The 19,019-nt window shown below is 44.6% G+C and overlaps 1 protein-coding gene across 1 annotated transcript in view; it reads right to left on the reverse strand.

Moving 5' to 3' along the window:
* OBSCN (obscurin, cytoskeletal calmodulin and titin-interacting RhoGEF) overlaps positions 1 to 19,019 on the reverse strand; it is a 303,665-nt gene that overhangs the window by 239,220 nt on the left and 45,426 nt on the right. Inside the window, 7 exon segments of the mRNA XM_078152436.1 lie at positions 493 to 768; positions 2,666 to 2,941; positions 5,465 to 5,740; positions 8,453 to 8,728; positions 12,113 to 12,388; positions 14,506 to 14,781; positions 16,737 to 17,012. Coding sequence (XP_078008562.1) covers positions 493 to 768; positions 2,666 to 2,941; positions 5,465 to 5,740; positions 8,453 to 8,728; positions 12,113 to 12,388; positions 14,506 to 14,781; positions 16,737 to 17,012 — 1,932 coding nt within the window.

Below are 19,019 nucleotides of genomic sequence, written 5' to 3' on the forward strand. Positions count from 1 at the left end.
CAGCTGAGATTCTCCCACCTTGAGGACCTAGTACCAGTGAGCCAAGGAGTAAGGCAGCTTCCTTCTGTAAGCTCATTCTGGGGACAACCAGGAAGAGACTGGGAAAGCTCCTCCCTTGTGGAGGAGGGTTCATGGAGCAGTCACTACTACAAGGACCATATTGTCCAAACAAAAAAACTGGAGAACATGGCCTTACATAGGGAAATTTCTCTGTATACTTTTTTTTAATGGAGTTGTTCTGGGAAATTTGGGGCACATGTTTGGTTACTATAATCCCTACAGATGCTTCCTTCTCAGGAGCTGAACCAGCTGGTGCCCAGAGGCCTTATCTCCCAGGGGTCAGGGTCAGAGTCTCTGGCCTTCTCTTATCAAGGACAGGGATTATAGAGGCAAATGTCCTCCACCCCTCAATCAGTCTCCCTAAGGATACAGGTCATTTGTCCCCAAGTTCTTCAGTTGCAGGCTGCTATACTGAGCAACTCTGGAACTAACCTTGGACGTCCAGATGGAAGGTGACCTTCTGGCCCCCAGCCTCACAGGTGTACTCCCCAGTATCTGCCTTCCCCGCCTGCTGCACCACCAGCTGCCGGCCCCGGCCCTTGGCTTCCACATGCACCTTCTGGCTGGGGCTCAGTTTCTTCCCATCCTTGTACCAGATCACCTCTGTCTGGGCCTGGGCCAGCTCGCAGCTCAGGGTGGCACTGCTACCGGCCACGGCCTGTACCTTGTTCTGGGTCTGCTGCTCCTTGGCAAATACCACCACAGAATCTGAAGTAATATGAAGGGAAAGGATGATGGGGGAGGAGAAGAGAAATTCTTTCTCTGAATTCTTACTTCCATCACCTTTCTGGACCTATGCTGAAGGCCCACAGTCCAGTTCATATGGCCATAGGGTAGCTGGTTCAGGAAACCAAATGTCTCCCCCAAGTCCCCTCTATAATCCAGTCCCAGCTTGACTACCCATCCTCCTTGATGTGCATCCTCCCAGTCCAGAAAGGAGAGCACCAGATACGAGGCGGCTGGGTTGCAATCTACTCACTAGCTGACCTTGACCTTGGGCAAGTCCCTTCTCTTCTCTGGATTTCAGTGTCCTGATATGCTCAATCAGGAGATCACAGATTTAGAGCTGGAAGGAACTCAGTGGTCAACTTGTCCAACTCTTCCATTTCACAGATGAGGAAACTGAGGTTCAGAAGGGTTAGGGGACCTGTCCTAGGTCACATGGATAGAAAGCTCTCCTTCCACTGTAGCACATTATGCTCACAGGGCTCCTTTTAAATAGTAACACTGCCTGCCATTTACACAGCACCTCAAAGTTTACAAAGTACTTTAGACACATTAACTCCTTCAAGCCTCACCATAATGTGGACACCAGAGTATAGTCACCTCACAGGAGGGCCGGCCTGGAAGAACGCTCAGCTCCCTTCTTACTCTGAGACTGTAAGCTTCTCCTCTTCTCTGAGCCACCTCCTCCAGGAAATCTTTCCTGGGCACCCCAGTCTACACTGATGTCTCTTTCCTCTGAGTGGACTGAGTAACTCCACTGAGTCCTCCTTCCTATGGCCCTGACTGCCCGTGTCACTTCTTTGGTAAGGGAGGCAACATGGCACAGTAGAAAGGGTTCGATTTGAAGTCAAAAGAGAGAGACGTGGGTTCACACCTTGTCTCCAGAAGTGACCAGCTGTGTGACTGTGGGCAAATCATTGAATCCTCTAGGCCTCATCTTTTAAATGGGTATAATCAACTCTGCCTTGCCTGTCTCATGGGACTTTTGAGAGGATAAAATAAAACCATACATATGAAAATGCTCTGATGTTTGAGTCTGATAGAGATATAGGGACAGGGACTGGGCTTCAGATTTTACTGATATAGGCAACTCGTGGATGAGGGGGAATCCCTTTACCAATGCAATAAGGAGTCTTCCTTACTCCAGGCCTAGTGCTCTATCCACTGTGCCACCTAGCCCCGTTCAATAGCAAGGATAATTGAAGGTAAAGTCTATTACTGTCTAATTTGTCTTGGTCAAGTATAATGAATGGTCATGGATCCCAGCTTCTAGTCCTTACAGCACCAAGCCTGAAGCCAGAGGACCCTCCCTCCCCCACCTCCACCCCCACCCTGAAGGCCTAGGACAGTCCTTTAAATACCCTGGGGACCACTGTCCTGTTCTAGTATCTAATCATGAAACCAAAAGCCAGCTATTACACCCCCTTCCCCAAATTTCATTCCAATAAATGAGGTTTCAGACACAAAAGTTTTATGAAAAGACAGTCCTTCATCTTCCTTGTGTGGTCATTGATTTAACACTACATCACCCACTTAGAGAGCAATTGTTGTGAAATAGTGGTGCCAACAGACAAGTGAATTTGTCTCTTTCATCCTTATTCAGTCCCCCAATTACCCCATTTAGGGGGATTAACAGAGTAGCTGTTAATGAAGAAGCTTACTCAGACACTCAGATCCTTTTTTATCATGTTAGTCACAATGTTGTGCTATTCTTTGCCCACCAAGTATTTCTGCTCTCTGTTTCTCATCTCTGTCCAGAGGTTAACCCAGGGTACACACATATGATATACTACTAGTCATAAAGAGAAGCTCAGAGGTTTATCAAGATTCCTCTCCAGCCAGAGCTGAACAACCAAGAAGTGAGCCTTCAGGGACTGACCTTTGACATCTAGACGGAAGGTGACCTTCTGGCCCCCGGCCTCACAGGTGTACTCCCCAGCATCTGCCTTCCCTGCCTGCTGCACCACCAGCTGCCGGCCCTGGCCCTTGGCCTCCACGTGCACCTTCTGGCTGGGGCTCAGTTTCTTCCCATCCTTGTACCAGGTCACCTCTGTCTGGGCCTGAGCCACTTCACAGTTCAGGGTGGCGCTGGCCCCAGATATTACCTGTACTTCATTCTGCATGTTTTGCTCCTTGGCAAATACCACCACAGACTCTGGGGAGGAGAAAAAAAAATTGAGACAGAAGGTGATTTCTCTGGCATTTGTCACAGGAAGAAGCATTTCAGAAAGCCCAAAATCTCTGATTTGGGAAGGAACCTCTGAGATCATCTAGTCCCCTCCTTGAATAGGAATCCTAGCTAAAGATAATTTGCAAAGTATGAAAGGAACAAAGCAGATAATCCATTTAAGGAGAGCCAAGAGGTGAGCTAAATTATAAGATGCACAGTGTAATTGTAAGAGCCTGGAATTAGAAGAGAAGGCCTTGATTCAAATTCCAGCTCTGACATATTAAAAATTGTATCCTTGGTAAGTTTTTTCTCCTGAGTCTCAGTTTCTTCATCCAAAAAATGGGGACAATAATTACTGCACCATCTATTTCTCAAGATTGTTCTGTGAAATATGTGAGATAAGGTGCAATAAAATACTATATAAAAACCATGTATTTGTGAAACAACAAAGGATAAACTACATATTTGTACCACAAAAAGGCAGGTTGTCACTAACAGCCACCCACTGCTATCTGGAATAGAATATCAACCCAAAGAGTGAAAGCAGTAGAGGAGGGTCTTTCTTTCTAGGGGGTTAGGGGAGGGGTGTGGTGTGCTCTGTCTCTGTCTCTATATTGCTCGGTCTGTCTCTGTGTGTCTATGTCTGTAGGTCTCTCCCCCTTTCCTCTCTTCCCTTTCTCTCTCTCTCTCTCTCTCTCTCTCTCTCTCTCTCTCTCTCTCTCTCTCTCTCTCTCTCTCTCTCTCCTTAACTGTGTGTCTCTCTTCTCCTCTTTCCTTCTCTCTGTCTCTCTCTTTCTCAGAAAACTTTCTCTCTCTCCTCTCCTCTCCTCTCCTCTCTCTCTTTCCTTTCTCTCTTTCTTCTCTTCTCTTCTCTCTCTCAATCTTTCTCTTTTCTCTCACTCGCTCTCTCTCTCTCTCCTCTCCTCTTCTCTCTCACTTTCTCTCTTTCTCTCTCTTCTCTTCTCTCCTCTTCTTTTCTCTCTCTCATTCTTTCTCTTTCCTCTCTCTCTGTCTCCTCTTCTCTCTCTGTCTCTCTCTCTCTGACTCTAAGAAAGGTACCTTTATTGCTATAGGAATGTTACTGCAGTCACCCTCACTGCAAGTTTCAGCCTCCACTTCTTTCTTTTTTAATTAAATTATTTATTTTTAGTTTTCAACATTCACTTCCATAAGATTTTGAGTTTTAAATTTTCTTCCCTTCCCTCTCCTTTCCTCTGCCCAAGACAGCATGTAATCTGATATAGACTCTACTTATACATTCACATTAAGCATGTTTTCACATTAGTCATAATGTAAAGAAGAATTAGAACTAATGGGAGGAACCACGAGAAAGAAGAACTAAAACAACAAAAGAAAAGGAGAGCAAATAGTGTGCTTCGATCTGCATTCAGATTCCATGGTTCTTTCTCTGAATGTGGATAGCATTTTACACCATAAGTCTTCTGGAGTCGTCTTAGATCCTTGCATTGCTGAGAAGAGCTAAGTTTATCAAAGTTAATCATTGCACAACGTGGCTATTACTGTGTACAGGGCTCTCCTGTTCTGCTCACTTCACTCAGCATCAGACCATACAAGTCTTTCCAGGTTTTTCTGAAGTCAGCCTGTTCATCATTTCTTATAGCACGACAGTATTCCATTACATTCATATGCCACAACTCGTTCAGCCGTTCCACAATTAACGGGCATCCTCTCAATTTCCAATTCTTTGCCACCACAGAAAGAGCTGCTATATATATTTTCATACACGTGGGTCCTTCTCCCATTTGTGTGATCTCTTTGTAGCCTCCACTTCTCTCCCAGATGTCCTAATTCACTGTATATGTGTATACACATAGGTGTGAGTCTCCTCCTTTTCATAAACCTTAGTCTTCCCTCTTCTCCCTTCTGTATACATGCTTTCTCCACACGGATAAATGAGAGATCCCTAAAAGTGTACCCAGGCTCTCTGGGTCAGCAGAAAGCCTCTGACACAAGAGCTATAGAACCATTGTCTTATTTGGATGAATATTTGCAGATTTGTCTATGAGCTAAAAATTCCTCAAAGTACATACCATATGCTCCCCTCTGATGCCTCACCATAGCATGGAGGTAACCTTGGATTTGCAAAGATAGTTCTGGAAGGGTACAGACTATAGAAGATGCTACCATGGTACACAGGAGAACACAGGATTTGGAACCAGAAAGCCCAGGTTTGAATCTTGCCTCTGTTGTGTGATATGCACATATCTCAGTTTCAGTTTTCTCTTTCATCATTTATAATATTTGCACTACCTGCCTCACATGGTTCTCATAAGGAATCTGCTCTACAAACCTTGATGCATTATATATTATTATTATAAGCAAACTTGAAAAGTTTTGCATGTCATAGTAAATCCTGAGAACCAGCCTAGCAAAATTCAGAGGGGATCATCACCAGGAGACTGGGCATAGAGTGATGAAATTAGGGGGCCACATCAGTTTCTGAAGACCATCTCCTAAGGTGAGGGGGTTAACTGCCTAGGAACTGACCTTTGACGTCCAGATGGAAGGTGACCTTCTGGCCTCCAGCCTCACAGGTGTACTCCCCAGCATCTGCCTTCCCCGCCTGCTGCACCACCAGCTGCCGGCCCCAGCCCTTGGCCTCCACATGCACCTTCTGGCTGGGGCTCAGTTTCTTCCCATCCTTGTACCAGGTCACCTTCGTCTGGGCCTGGGCCAGCTCGCAGCTCAGGGTGGCGCTGCTACCAGCCACGGCCTCCACCTTGTTCTGGGTCTGCTGCTCCTTGGCAAACACCACTGGGGGCTCTGGGAGGAGAGAAACATGAAGCATCAGAGATAACAGCTAAGAAAAAGGAAGGCTTCCCTCTGCTCCTGTAAGCCTTAGCAGAACAAAGGCAACACTAAGGTTCCCAAAACACGAGCATCCCTCATTCTCAGTATCTTCAGTATGTGGAATGGATATGGTGAAATATTGGTTGTTTTTATAGAAAGTGAAACTTCAAAGCTAAGGAACTTTCTAGCTGTAGTAAATAACCCTTATGACGGTTCTCCATCCAAATGTTCTGGCGCTTCACTGTGCTATGGAGTAGACTCTGGGTTCTCAAAGGCTCTGCCAGTGGGGTGCCAGCCCCAGAATATCTGATCCAGTCAGAAAGTATGGATTCCACATGGGTTTGTGACAGTGTGTCTATAATCCAACAACTAACCTAAGTAAATGAGGAGAAACTCAAGAGCAGAGGATTATAGGGGATCTATACCCACAGAAGAACTTTGAAATCAAGAAGACTGTGAATAATAATAAGTAGCCATAATAATTCATCAATACAGCACTCTACTTATAAGATTTGCATATATTTTGGCTCATTTGGGCCTCCCTTTGAACCTGTGAGATGGATGCTATTATTATGCTCATTTTAGAGATGAAGAAACTGAGTCTGAGGGAGGTTTAGCTGCTTATCCAGAATCATATAGCTCATATCTGCCTGAAGTAAGATTTGAACCCAGGTCTATAAACAGGAAAAGCTGAACTGATTATGTAGGGAGAATGCTAGATAGGAGATGGGCAGTGTTATATTGGCAGGGGTGCAATGCAGTTTCCATTGTGAGCATTATAATCTCAGAAATGGTCAGAAGCTACAAATCAGAAAGTGTTAATAATAGAAATTAAGCTTCAAAGCCTGAGTGAATACATTCCACACAGCCCTGTACACTGGTACCCTTAAGGTATTGAAATAACCAGGGAAAAGACTCCAGAGCATTGAGTGGACTCTTCTCCGGAGACTATTTGTAAGGACACGGATAAGCATTATACAGGACAAGAAAACGTGAGAGCCTGTAGCCACTGAAGGTCTTGAAAAAGCATCGAACAATGACATCTAGTGGTGAAGTGTGAGAGGACAGAAGCTCGCTGCGGTTGCTAAGGTTACCCAGAAGCGACCTGCCCCAACTAAGACGGCCCACTTTTGTTTAAGATGGTGCCTTGCTTCTGGCGAAACAGCCAGTATATGTCAGAAGTCTCATTTATACAAGGTCATGAGTGCTTTACTAAGTACTGACAATTACCCTGTGGGGGGATGTAAGTGTGCATGTTTTTAGACCCATTTTACAAACAAGAAAACTGAAGCTCACAGAGGCCGGTGGATTGACTCACCCAGGATCACACAGTTAATACGTGTGAAGTCAGACTATGAACCCAAGTATCCTCTGACTCCAGGTCCATTCCGTCAGATCCATGGACTGGAAAGGCCCTGAGAAGTCAACTCCTTTTCCCTCATTTTACAGATTAAAGAACTGACGTTTACGAGGTTAGGTCAACTTTCTACCTTTCCAGTCTTCTGTCCTTGGTCTTCCAGGGACACTTTGGGCTCCTCATGCAGGACACTCCTGTTTCCTCTTGCTATCCCCTATGCTGAAATCCTCTCCCTTCTCACCTCTACCTTCTTCCCTGGCTTCCTTCAAAACGCAGCTAAAATCCCACCTTCTTCCCAACCCCCTCTATAAAGGGCCAGTGCCTTCTCTCTGTTGATTATCTCCAATTTATCCTGTCTGTGTGTTATTTGCCCATAGTCATTTGCACGTTGTCTCTCCCATTAGGTCATGAGCTTCCTGAGATCAGGGACTCATCATTTTGCCTTTTTTTCCCCCTAGTCTCCTCAGCTTTTAGCACAGCTCCTGACACATAGTAGGAGCTTAATAAATATATGTTGATTTAACTCGCCCATGTTCACACAACTATTAAATGCCAGGGGCACAATCTGAATCCAGGTCCTCCAACTTGGGAAGTCTGTCCACCATGTCCTGCTGTCTCTTGGCATTCTCATCACTGCCATGCGCAGTCTCTCTAGCTCCATCCTGTGTGATGGCAAAGATTAGGGAAGTCGTGGAGTGTCTGACTAGTCTTAGGCATCCACATGCTACTACGTACAGCCCAGGGCACCATACATAACCCTTCCCTGCCCTGTCAAAGTTATAAAGACCCCGAAGCAGCAAGATAAGGAAGAAGATACATGTTGCTTTTAAAGACAAACAACTTTGAAAGAGGTAAGCCCTCTGTGCAATGCAAGGGTCAACCATGTGATTCCAGAGGCTAGGAAATGAAGCATGTTACCTAGCTCCTAACACAGAGGGGATGGACTCAAGGTACACAATGAGGCAACTTTTTGGACACAGACAATTTAGAAGTTTGTTTTACTCAAATATACATATTTGTTAAAAAAGGTTTTGTTATTTTTTTTGTATGGGTCAGGATGGGGTGGAAGGGAGAAGGAGAGAAAATAGATTTTTGTTGATTAAAAAAATAGTTTAAAAAATAAAATAAAATCAGCAAAACCCTTTTTAAAAATTAAAGAACGTACACATGTCAGGGAGAGTGAGGGAGATACTAAGAGCCAGGCAGGATTTGAGAAACAGGTCTAAGAAAAGAAATCCAAGTAACAGTCAGAACCAAAAGGGTATCAAGACTATATGTAAATCCCCCAGTGGAATTAGAATGCTTCATGAACCCCTGGAGAAGCTGACCTTTGACTTCTAAGCAGAAGGTGACCTTCTGGCCCCCAGCCTCACAGGTGTATTCCCCAGCATCTGCCTTCCCTGCCTGCTGCACCACCAGCTGCCGGCCCCGGCCCTTGGCCTCCACATGAACCTTCTGGCTGGGGCTCAGTTTCTTCCCATCCTTGTACCAGGTCACCTCTGTCTGGGCCTGGGCCAGCTCACAGCTCAGGGTGGCGCTGCTACCAGCCACGGCCTCCACCTTGTTCTGGGTCTGCTGCTCCTTGGCAAACACCACTGGGGGCTCTGGGAGAGGAACAAATATACAGACAGATGAACAGAAGATCATAGAACCAATTCATTTCCTAGAAATTGAAGGCTGGAGTGAAAGTGGTTCTCAAAATGGATATATATCATATGTTAGATGACACTACCATGAAGCGTGAAACTACCACCAAGTCTGATAAGCTGTTGATAATAAATGGACAAAAGAGGGGCAGCTAGGTGGCGCAGTGGATACAACACTGGCCCTGAATTCAGGAGGACCTGAGTTCAAATCTGACCTCAGACACATAACACTCACTTAGCTGTGTGACTCTGGGCAAGTCACTTAACCCGATTGCCTAGCCAAAAAAAAAAAAATGGACAAAAGAAGGAGGGAAGAATTCTGGGAAATTCAGGAGTCTACAAGCACTGGAGGAGCTGTAATTTGGAAGAGCTCACTCTACAGGTAGATTTAGGATCATAGGTTAGAAATGCAAGGCACTTAAATCTCATCTTGTCCATCTTGGTCTTTTGGCCCCAGAGGATAGAGCTAAGAACAACGGCCAGAGGTTTTCAGGGAAGTAGACTTAGATTTGATGTTGGACAAATTCCTAGATCTATCCAAAGGGGAGATCTTAAAGAAAAGTCTGGATCCTCATTGGGTAAATTGACAAAAGGATTAATTGTTTTTTTAAGTTGACTGCTGAAGTCCTTTCTAACTGTGCAGTACTGTAATCCTATCATTCTCTTCTCCTTAACCACATAGACTACCCCCAAAGTCTCAGTGCTATTTTAAGCTATCAAAGCTATTTTCTTCATTATTAAAGCTATTTTATTTTAGCTATTAAAGCTACTTAAACTTTTATAGCTTAAAATGGCACAAAGACTTTTGGGACATTCTGCATATGAAGGAACTCTGTTGTTCACACTAACTGAGGAGAGTGATGTCACTTTGACTTCCAATCTAGTTTTGGAATGTGAGCTGTGAATTAACTCTGTGTAGCAATTCCTCCATCACTTAGACCCCAGGTGTCCACGCGCAGGCCAAGTATGTTGTGGCTAACTGGATATTTAGCCAATTTTTTTAAAAAAAAATTCAATTCATTAAATAGCATAAGAAGACCTGACCACCTACAATTTCTGGCTACGTGGCCAAACTCCATGTTTGGTTTTCCCTGACTCTGTAAAATATATATATGTGTGTATGTGGGGGGGGGGGGATACTGAGAATGAATATCAGGGATGGAAACCTGGCATCAGAAACAAGCTGTGCCCTAGCTGAACACTCCACACACTTCTCAACAATACTCACATATCTGAGTAATAATCAACTGCGAAAGACTTAGCTATTCTGATTAACATGATGATTCATGACAATTCCAAAGGCCTCAAGAAAAATCCTTTATTTTTCCTTATTTTTCTTGCCTTTTTTTTTTGCAACATGGGTAATAAGGAAATATGTTTTGCATGACTTCACATGTAAAATGAATACAGTATTTCTTGCCTTTCCAATGGGTGGGGGAGGGAGTGGAAAGAGGGAGAGAATTTGGAACTGAAAATAAAATATTAAAAAAAATAGCAAAAAGAAGAATACTTCTGTATCTCAAATTCCAGCATTTTCACTGCCTTGGTTCTGTCTACCTAGTAGCAATGTGACCTTAAGTGACTCAGTTCTCTCTTTAAAATGGAAGAAACAGATTAGATGACACATAAGGGCTCTTTTCACTGGGACCGTATCTTGGGGGCCCTGTGATTCTATGACTCAGTCAGAATTGATCAGTGGTTACCAATAGATTCAGAATGGCACTTCTATATGAAAAATGTTGAATAAAGCTGTAAGCCCTTCATTAGATTGTAAGCTCTTTGAAAAGGGGCAGGGCCCATCTTTTGCTTGTTTATATATCCTAAGCACTTAGCACAGTGCCTGGCATATAACAGGCATTTAATAAATGCTTATTGATTAATTGATGAAGGAAACTGATGGGACTGTTTCTACATCACTGCTTTTAAAAATTCTATGTTTTTGTAATAGCTTGACTGTTGTTACATCTAGGGTTGGTTTTCTGATTAGGTGGCCCTTTGTTAAAACAAATTTTTTTTAAATCCTAGAGAAAAATACTTAAGAAGGGACAGAAGTGAACAAGATGTTTCCATTTCTATCTTATTGAGGTTAATTATTTTTTGCTGTTTTGACAGGTCTTTATTGCACTGATGTTGAGAACTTCCAGGGAAAAACTCCATCTACCAATGCAAAAAGCTGTTCTGCAGGTGACAGTCTCAGAGAGCTGTGTGGGACACTGAGATTAACTGACTTGCCCATAGTCACATGGTCAGTATGTGTCAAGGGCAGAACCTGAACCCAGGTCTTTCTGACTCTAAGGGTGGCTCTCTATCCACTTTACCTCAGTCCCTCTCAAAAGTTAATACATGTATTTTTAATGCTGCAACAACAAAGTTTTGAGTTTGCAATAACAAAGTTTCATGAGAAGCAGCCTATCGTGGTGCAAAGGGCACTGGATTTGGAGTTAGAGATTCATAGCCTTCCTTAGTTCCTGGTAGCCTTGGTCAAGTCATCTAAGTCTCTGGGCCTTGATTTCCTCACAAGGAGCAAAGAGCACAGCTAGGTGACACAAGAGATAGAGTGCCAGGCCTGGAGTCAGGAAGACCTGAGTTCAAATCCAGCCTCAGACACTAACTAGCTGTGTGACCCTGTGCAAGTCACTTAAACTTGTTTGCCTCAGTTTCCTAATCTGTAAAAATAAGCTGGAGAAGGAAATAGTAAACTACTCCAGTATCTTTGGGGGGGAAAAAAACCAAATGGGGTCATAAAGAATTGAACATGACCTGAACAACAAAAAGCAAAAAAGGGGATTGGACTAGATCTACCATGATGTATGTACATAATTTTTTTTAAAATGTTTTTTGTAGGGGCAGCTAGGTGGTGCAGTGGATAGAGCACTGGCCCTGAAATCAGGAGTGCCTGAGTTCAAATCTGGCCTCAAACCAAACACTTGACACTTATTAGCTGTGTGACCCTGGGCAAGTTCATTTAACCCCAACTGCCCAAAAAAAAAAATTTTTTTTTTGTGAATATATGGTTTTGTTGGTGGTTGCTAAGGTTAGAACAACTTAAAGAAGGAAAAAACTATATATGCCCCTGGCTAGGACTCATATTAACATTTAGATCATCTGGGTCCAACTTTACGGTTTTAAAGATGAGGAAAGTGAAATTCAGAGAAATCAATCAATTTGTCCAGATAGTAAGGAAAAAACCTGGGTTTTTCCTAATCTTTCCAAATCATTAAATTGCCCCCAGAGTTTCCAGGCTGTTTGTAACACACACACACACACACACACACACACACACACACACACACACACTCAAATCAGAAGGAATTGTGATTCCCCAGATTCAAGGCAACTGACCTTTGACATCTAAGCGGAAGGTGACCTTCTGGCCTCCAGCCTCACAGGTGTACTCCCCAGCATCTGCCTTCCCCGCCTGCTGCACCACCAGCTGCCGGCCCCGGCCCTTGGCTTCCACATGCACCTTCTGGCTGGGGCTCAGTTTCTTCCCATCCTTGTACCAGGTCACCTCTGTCTGGGCCTGGGCCAGCTCGCAGCTCAGGGTGGCGCTGCTACCAGCCACGGCCTCTACCTTGTTCTGAGTCTGCTGCTCCTTGGCAAACACCACTGGGGGCTCTAGGAAGGGAGGAACACAAAGGGTTGAGAAAACAGCTTGGAGACAAGGCTATTTTCCTCTCCACCAGTGGATCTGGATCAAGTAAAACTGATTTGAGATGATGAAAAACTGAGTCTTTTTTTTTTTAAATCCCTCCCACTAGAGTCTCCCTTGTTTTGTAATCTCTCGTGCCTGTTAAACCATTCCTTTGCATAGGTCTTACTCTACCTTGTATTATAATCTTTGGAGGACACATCTCTAGAGACTCAAGTTTCTTGTCATTCAGAAAGGCTGTGGGAGTAGGAGGAGTCTGAATCTCATGGAGCCTCAGCTTCCTCATCTATAAAATGGGGATAATTATACTTTCCATACCTTACAAGGTAGGTGTCAAGATCAAATGAGATAACCCATATAGAATATTCTGGAAGCTTGAAAGTGTTGGGTAAATCAATGGATCACTCAATAAGAATTTATTTATTAAGTGTGCCAAGCACTGCTCTAAGCACTGGGGATTAAAAAAAAAATGCAAAATTCTTTCTCCCCTCAAGGAGCTAACATTCTAATGGGGAGGAAGGAGGATAATACATCAAAATCATAACAGAGCAGATAAACAGAGATGAAGGTGAGGGTTAGGGTAGGGAGGCAGGGCCCTAGTAGCTGGGAGGACCAGGAAATGCCTCCTAAAAGACGGCACTTGAGCTGAGCCTTAAAAGAAGCAAGAGAGTCTACAAGTTGGAGGTTGGGAGGGAAAACATTCCAGGCATGGGGAACAGCCGGTAGAAAAGCATGGAGATGAGAGATGAAGTTGTGTGTTTGAGGAACAGCAAGTAGACCTATGTGGCTGGACCATAGAATATACCTGGAGGGGAGTGTGTCATTGGAAAGGTAGGAAGGGGCCAGGTTGGGGAGACCTTCAGAGGTCAAATGAAGGCCTTTATATGTGATCCTGGAGGCAACAGGAAATCATTGGAATTGATTGATCTATGCTTGAGGAAAATCACTTTGGCAGCTATCTGGAGGATGTGGAGAGGGACTCAGGTCAGGGAGACTCAGGCTACTTAAGACAAGGTAATAATGATCTAGTCTGAGCTCACTCAAGCTAGAAGAGATGAGGACGGTGGCTGTAGGAGTGGAGAGAAGGTATGGTCAATTTGGGGTGCCTGGCATTAAAAGCCCTCCACGAGCTCGTGCCGTCTGTCTTTTCCAGGCTTTCCTCATACTTCCACATACCCCATGCCACCCAAAGGGACCCTGGGTGCCTGCCTCTACCTGGGAGGTTAAGTGCCTACCTATGCTTAAAAGCCCCTCTCAGATGTCACCTCCTCTAAGAAGCCCCTGCCGATCCTCTCGGTGGTAAAGGCCTCCTTCGTTGTACCTCACATGTAACATTCAGATCTGATCCTATCTGTCGTGAGCTGGCCAAACCCCATTTAACAGGTGTGGCCCCAGCCACCCAGTATGCATGGATGAGAAGACTTAACTGACCTGGGGACTGGGCATTGGTCCCCTTCCCCGACTGCTTCCTTCCTTCCTATGGCACAGTTAGACTTAAGATTCTTGGGACCTTGCCCCTCCTTCCTTATTAGGCAATTCAGAAAATGGGAAGGAAGGAAATAAACATTTATTAAGCACCTACTGCGTTCCTCACACTGTGCCAAGCGCTTTATAAATATCGCCTCATTTGATCCTCACCACAACCCTGGGAGATAGGTGCTATTATTACCCTCACTTCACATTTGAGGAAAGTGAGGTAGACGGCAGTTAAGTGACTTGTCCAGGGTCACACAGTTCATCAGTGTTTGAGGCTGGATTTGATTGAGTCTTCCTGATTTCAGGCCCAGTGTTCTACCTACCCCGTCACCTAGCTACCTCTAGGGGCACAGAGGGAATTGGTTTGCCCAGGTCCCCTAAGGTCAAGTATTCTTAGCACCATATCATGCTGCCATCTTCTTATGGCTTCAGGGAGATGGAGAAGGAGGGAAGGGAAGAAGGGAGATGGTCATTAGTGCCCAGGATATGGCACAGAAATAATGATATTAGACCACATGAAGCATTTGCTGCCCTTTCCAGGCTAGATGTGATACTCCGCTTCTCACCCTGAAATATAATGAGCCAAGTCCGCTGCCCAAGGACTGACCTTTGACATCCAGACGGAAGGTGACCTTCTGGCCCCCAGCCTCACAGGTGTACTCCCCAGCATCTGCCTTCCCTGCCTGCTGCACCACCAGCTGCCGGCCCCGGCCCTTGGCCTCCACATGCACCTTCTGGCTGGGGCTCAGTTTCTTCCCATCCTTGTACCAGGTCACCTCTGTCTGGGCATGGGCCAGCTTGCAGCTCAAGGTGGCACTACTACCAGCCACCGCTTCCACCTTGTTTTGTGTCTGCTGTTCCTTGGCAAACACCACTGGGGGTTCTGGGAAAATCACAAACACGGGGTCAAAGACATTTTACTCAGGGCATTGAGTCACCTTACCAAAACTAAAGTTTGGAGGTGAATAATTTGCTGTTGAAGAACAAGGCCCCAGCCCAGGTCTATTAAATGCTCTAAATATTCAGAGAATAAGAAAAAGGAACAAGAGATCCCTGGATGGGGGAAATTTCCTAACATCCAGCAGGAGGAGCACAAAGAGACAGACCCTCTAGAATCAGGAAAGTTCTAAAAATGCTGCAAAGGAGAGGCAATTCCCCTGAAGTACAGATAACAGAAAACATGTCTGTGGAGAATGAAAGCTGGATGCACTGACTGACCTACACCACATCTGTTGGGCATTTTCTCTTTAGGTTTGTTGAGACATGAGCTCATCCCACGGATATGTGAGAGGTCCCTCTTCTCCCTTCCTCCTCATCTCATATCGCTTGGGAGCTACTCTCTCTTCCTTCACCCCATCTCACACGATGAGTCCTCCTTGCTGAAGCTAGCCCCTTGGCATGCACAAGTGATGCTATTCCATCCCATCTTCTCCAGTATGTTGTTCCTGCTATCATTCTCATGCTCTTTAATCCCTCCCTACACAAGGGGCTTACCTACTGCCTTTAGACATGTCCCTAACTTCAAAAATCCTCATTTGATCTGTCCATCCTTCCAAGATATATTTTATATCTCTCCTCCTGGGTCTTCCTGACTTTGAAGCTCTCTATCTCTTCATTATGCCACTCTGCCTCCATAGATTATAACAATATTATAAGAGATTATAATTATTATTGTCATCTGGCACATGTGGTACATTCAAAATTAAGATGGGATTTTTATCCACCGATTTCAGTTATCTATGGCACAGCTCCCCTCCTATTTGTTGTTCAGTCATTTTTCAATCATGTCTGACTTTTCATGACCCCATTTAGGGTTTTCTTGGCAAAGACACTGGAGTGGTTTGCCATTTCCTTCTCCAGCTCAGTTTAAAGATGAGGAAACTGAGGCAAACAGGGTCAAGTGACTTATCCAGGGTCACAGCAGATTTGAACTCAGGAAAATGAGTCTTCCTGACTCCAGGCCCAGTACTCTATCCACTGTGCCACCTAGCTCCCCTTGAGTAGCAAGGATAACTGAAGGTAAACTCTACTATTGTCTAATTTATCTCAGCTATGTCTAATGAATTGCCATGGATCCCAGCTATACCTCTATACCTCTATATATTCTCTATACCTCTCTATGTCTATGTGTCTATGTCTATAAGTCTCTCCTCCTTTCCTCTCCTTCCTTTATCTGTGTCATTTTCTCTGTCTCTCTCCTCTCTTTCCTCCTTTCTTACAGCACCAAGCCTGAAGCCAGAGGACCCTCCTTCCCCCACCCCCACTCCCACACCCTGAAAGCCTGGGACACTCCTTTAAGAACCCTGGGGACCACTGTCCTGTTCTAGTATCTAATCATGAAACCAAAAGCCAGCTACTACACCCCTTCCCCAAATTTCATTCCAATAAATGAGGTTTCAGACACAAAAGTTTTATGAAAAGACAGTCCTTCATCTTCCTTGTGTGGTCATTGATTTAACACTACATCACCCATTTAGAGAGCAATCATTGTGAAATGGTGGGGGCAAACAGACAAGTGAATTTGTCTCTTTCATCCTAATTAAGTCCCCCAATTACCCCATTTAGGGGGATTAACAGAGTAGCTGTTAATGAAGCTTACTGAACTGTTAATGAAGCTTACTCAGACACTCAGATCCTTTTTTATCATGTTAATCACAATGTTGTGCTATTCTTTGCCCACCAAGTATTTCTGCTCTCTGTTTCTCATCTCTGTCCAGAGGTTAACCCAGGGTACACACATATGATATACTACTAGTCATAAAGAGAAGCTCAGAGGTTTATCAAGATTCCTCTCCAGCCAGAGCTGAACAACCAAGAAGTGAGCCTTCAAGGACTAACCTTTGACATCTAGATGGAAGGTGACCTTCTGGCCCCCGGCCTCACAGGTGTATTCCCCAGCATCTGCCTTCCCTGCCTGCTGCACCACCAGCTGCCGGCCCTGGCCCTTGGCCTCCACGTGCACCTTCTGGCTGGGGCTCAGTTTCTTCCCATCCTTGTACCAGGTCACCTCTGTCTGGGCCTGGGCCACCTCACAGCTCAGAGTGGCACTGCTACCAGCCACTGCTTCTACTTTGTTCTGTGTCTGCTGCTCCTTGACAAACACCACTGTGGTCTCTAGAGGAAAAAGATCATCAGAGAATCCAAATGAACTATCAGATTGTTTCTGTCTAAATCTGTAGCACTGGGTAGAATAAAGGGAACTCTGGGTTCTGAAGGAATACATTCACTCATTTAGTAATCCAACAAACCTGCATCAAATATAGAATGCCCTGCGCTTGGTGCTGGGGATAGAGATAAACAAAACACAGACCCTTCTCTCAGAAAGCTTAACATCCAATGGGGGAGGGAGGGGGTAGAGAAAGGAAGACACTTAGAAGAATAACTGATATAAGAACATGAGCAAACAAGGCCCACAGGAAGTGTCAGGAGGGATTTCAGGAGGGAGAGATCACTTCACATTGGGGAGAAGGTGTAAAGAGAGGGTCAGGGAAAATGGTACCTGAGCCAGGCTTCAAAGGAATGGTAGAAAGGACATCAACAGATGGAGATGGGGCAGGGAGGGGTTCATTCTAGGCTAGGGAGATGGAATGAACAAAGGAATGGATGGAGACATTTTGGTGACAAGTATAGAATAGATGAAGGAGAATAGTGTGAGCTGTCTGAAAACATGGACACCACCCATTGTCAGGATACTCTAAATAAACAAGTTGTGTTTTGTTTTGTTTTGTTTTTTAATGGGGTGAATAACACAGATCGATGATTCACTTTACTGAAACAAACAGCTTAGGGTTATGAAATTTTCAGTCTGGAGGGCTTTAAATGACAAAGGGGTTTACTATAGCCTAACTCCATTAGTTGTAAATAGCTATAGAAAGGGGGAGGGGGGTTCAAAACCATCCACTGACATTTAGCAGCACCAGTCTCTGGCCCAGACTAGACATAACATTCCGTGGGGAACCTGAGGGAAGAGGCCTGGGACATTGTCATCTCCCTGATTTTAGACACTAAGCTTCTAATAGAGAAGAATGAAGCCTATGCTTGCATTAGTTCTATAGGCTGCCCTGTCACACTGCTGACCCGTATTGGGTTGTCAGTTTCCTCAAATGCCCAAGTCTTTTCACTAACTTACATTAAGGCTCCCTATCCTGTACTTGTTCAAAAACACACTTTGAGGGTTAATCTGCATTATTAATACTTTCCCCCTCACTTTCTTAAACCAGCAAAACAACAAATTAAGCCCTGATTTGCAGCATTTGCCCACTTCCAAGGTGTAAATTTTTAGGCGCAGCTAGGCGGCTCAGCAGATAAAGTCCAAGACCTGGAGTCAAGAAGTCAAATCTGACCTCAGATACTTATTAGCTGTGTGAGCCTAGACAAGTCACTTCACCCTGCTTGCCTCAGTTTCCTCATCTGCTAAATAAGCTGGAGAAGGAAATGGCAAATCACTCAAGTATCTTTGCCAAGAAAATCCCAAATGGCATCATAAAGAGTTGGCCATGACTAAATATAATGACAACAACAAGGTGTAAATGCCCATAATGAAAACTTAACAATCAGCTTTCATTAGTTTGAGCTAGCTCTAACAAACCCCTGGTCCTGAGGGCCTCAACATATAAAGACCTTGACAAGACAGAGGACAACCAGGAGAGTGAGAGGACTCAGGGATTTAGGGGAAAGAAACTGGAGATAGTTAGTTTGGTAAAGAGGAGACTAAAGGCAGACATGATTGCTGTCTTTAAGTAAGTACTGAAAGGTAGAAGTGGGATCAGACTGGCAAATCTAGACCCTTGAGGTCAGAACTAAGAGGAAGGGGTAGATATTGTAGAAGGACAATTTTAAGCTCCAACAGCTTTCTAAGCTTTTTAAGGTTAAAACTGCACTCAGATTTTTGGGACACCTTGTATAAAGTGAGTGTGGGGATACTGCCTAAACAACTAAAGTTATCCCAAAGGGGAAAGAACTGTCTTGATAGGTAGTGAGTACCTCATCAATGGCACTCTCCAAGTGGAAGCTAAATGCCTATATATGACAGGGATGTTGAGGGGACTCCTGCTCATATATAGGTTGGACTTGAGCACCTCTGAGGTCCCTTAGAATTCTGAGGTTCCATGCTTCCATGAG

This window comes from Phascolarctos cinereus, unplaced genomic scaffold (genome assembly GCF_003287225.1).
Source record: "Phascolarctos cinereus isolate Bilbo 61053 unplaced genomic scaffold, phaCin_HiC Scaffold_4;HRSCAF=312, whole genome shotgun sequence".
NCBI lineage: Eukaryota > Metazoa > Chordata > Mammalia > Diprotodontia > Phascolarctidae > Phascolarctos > Phascolarctos cinereus.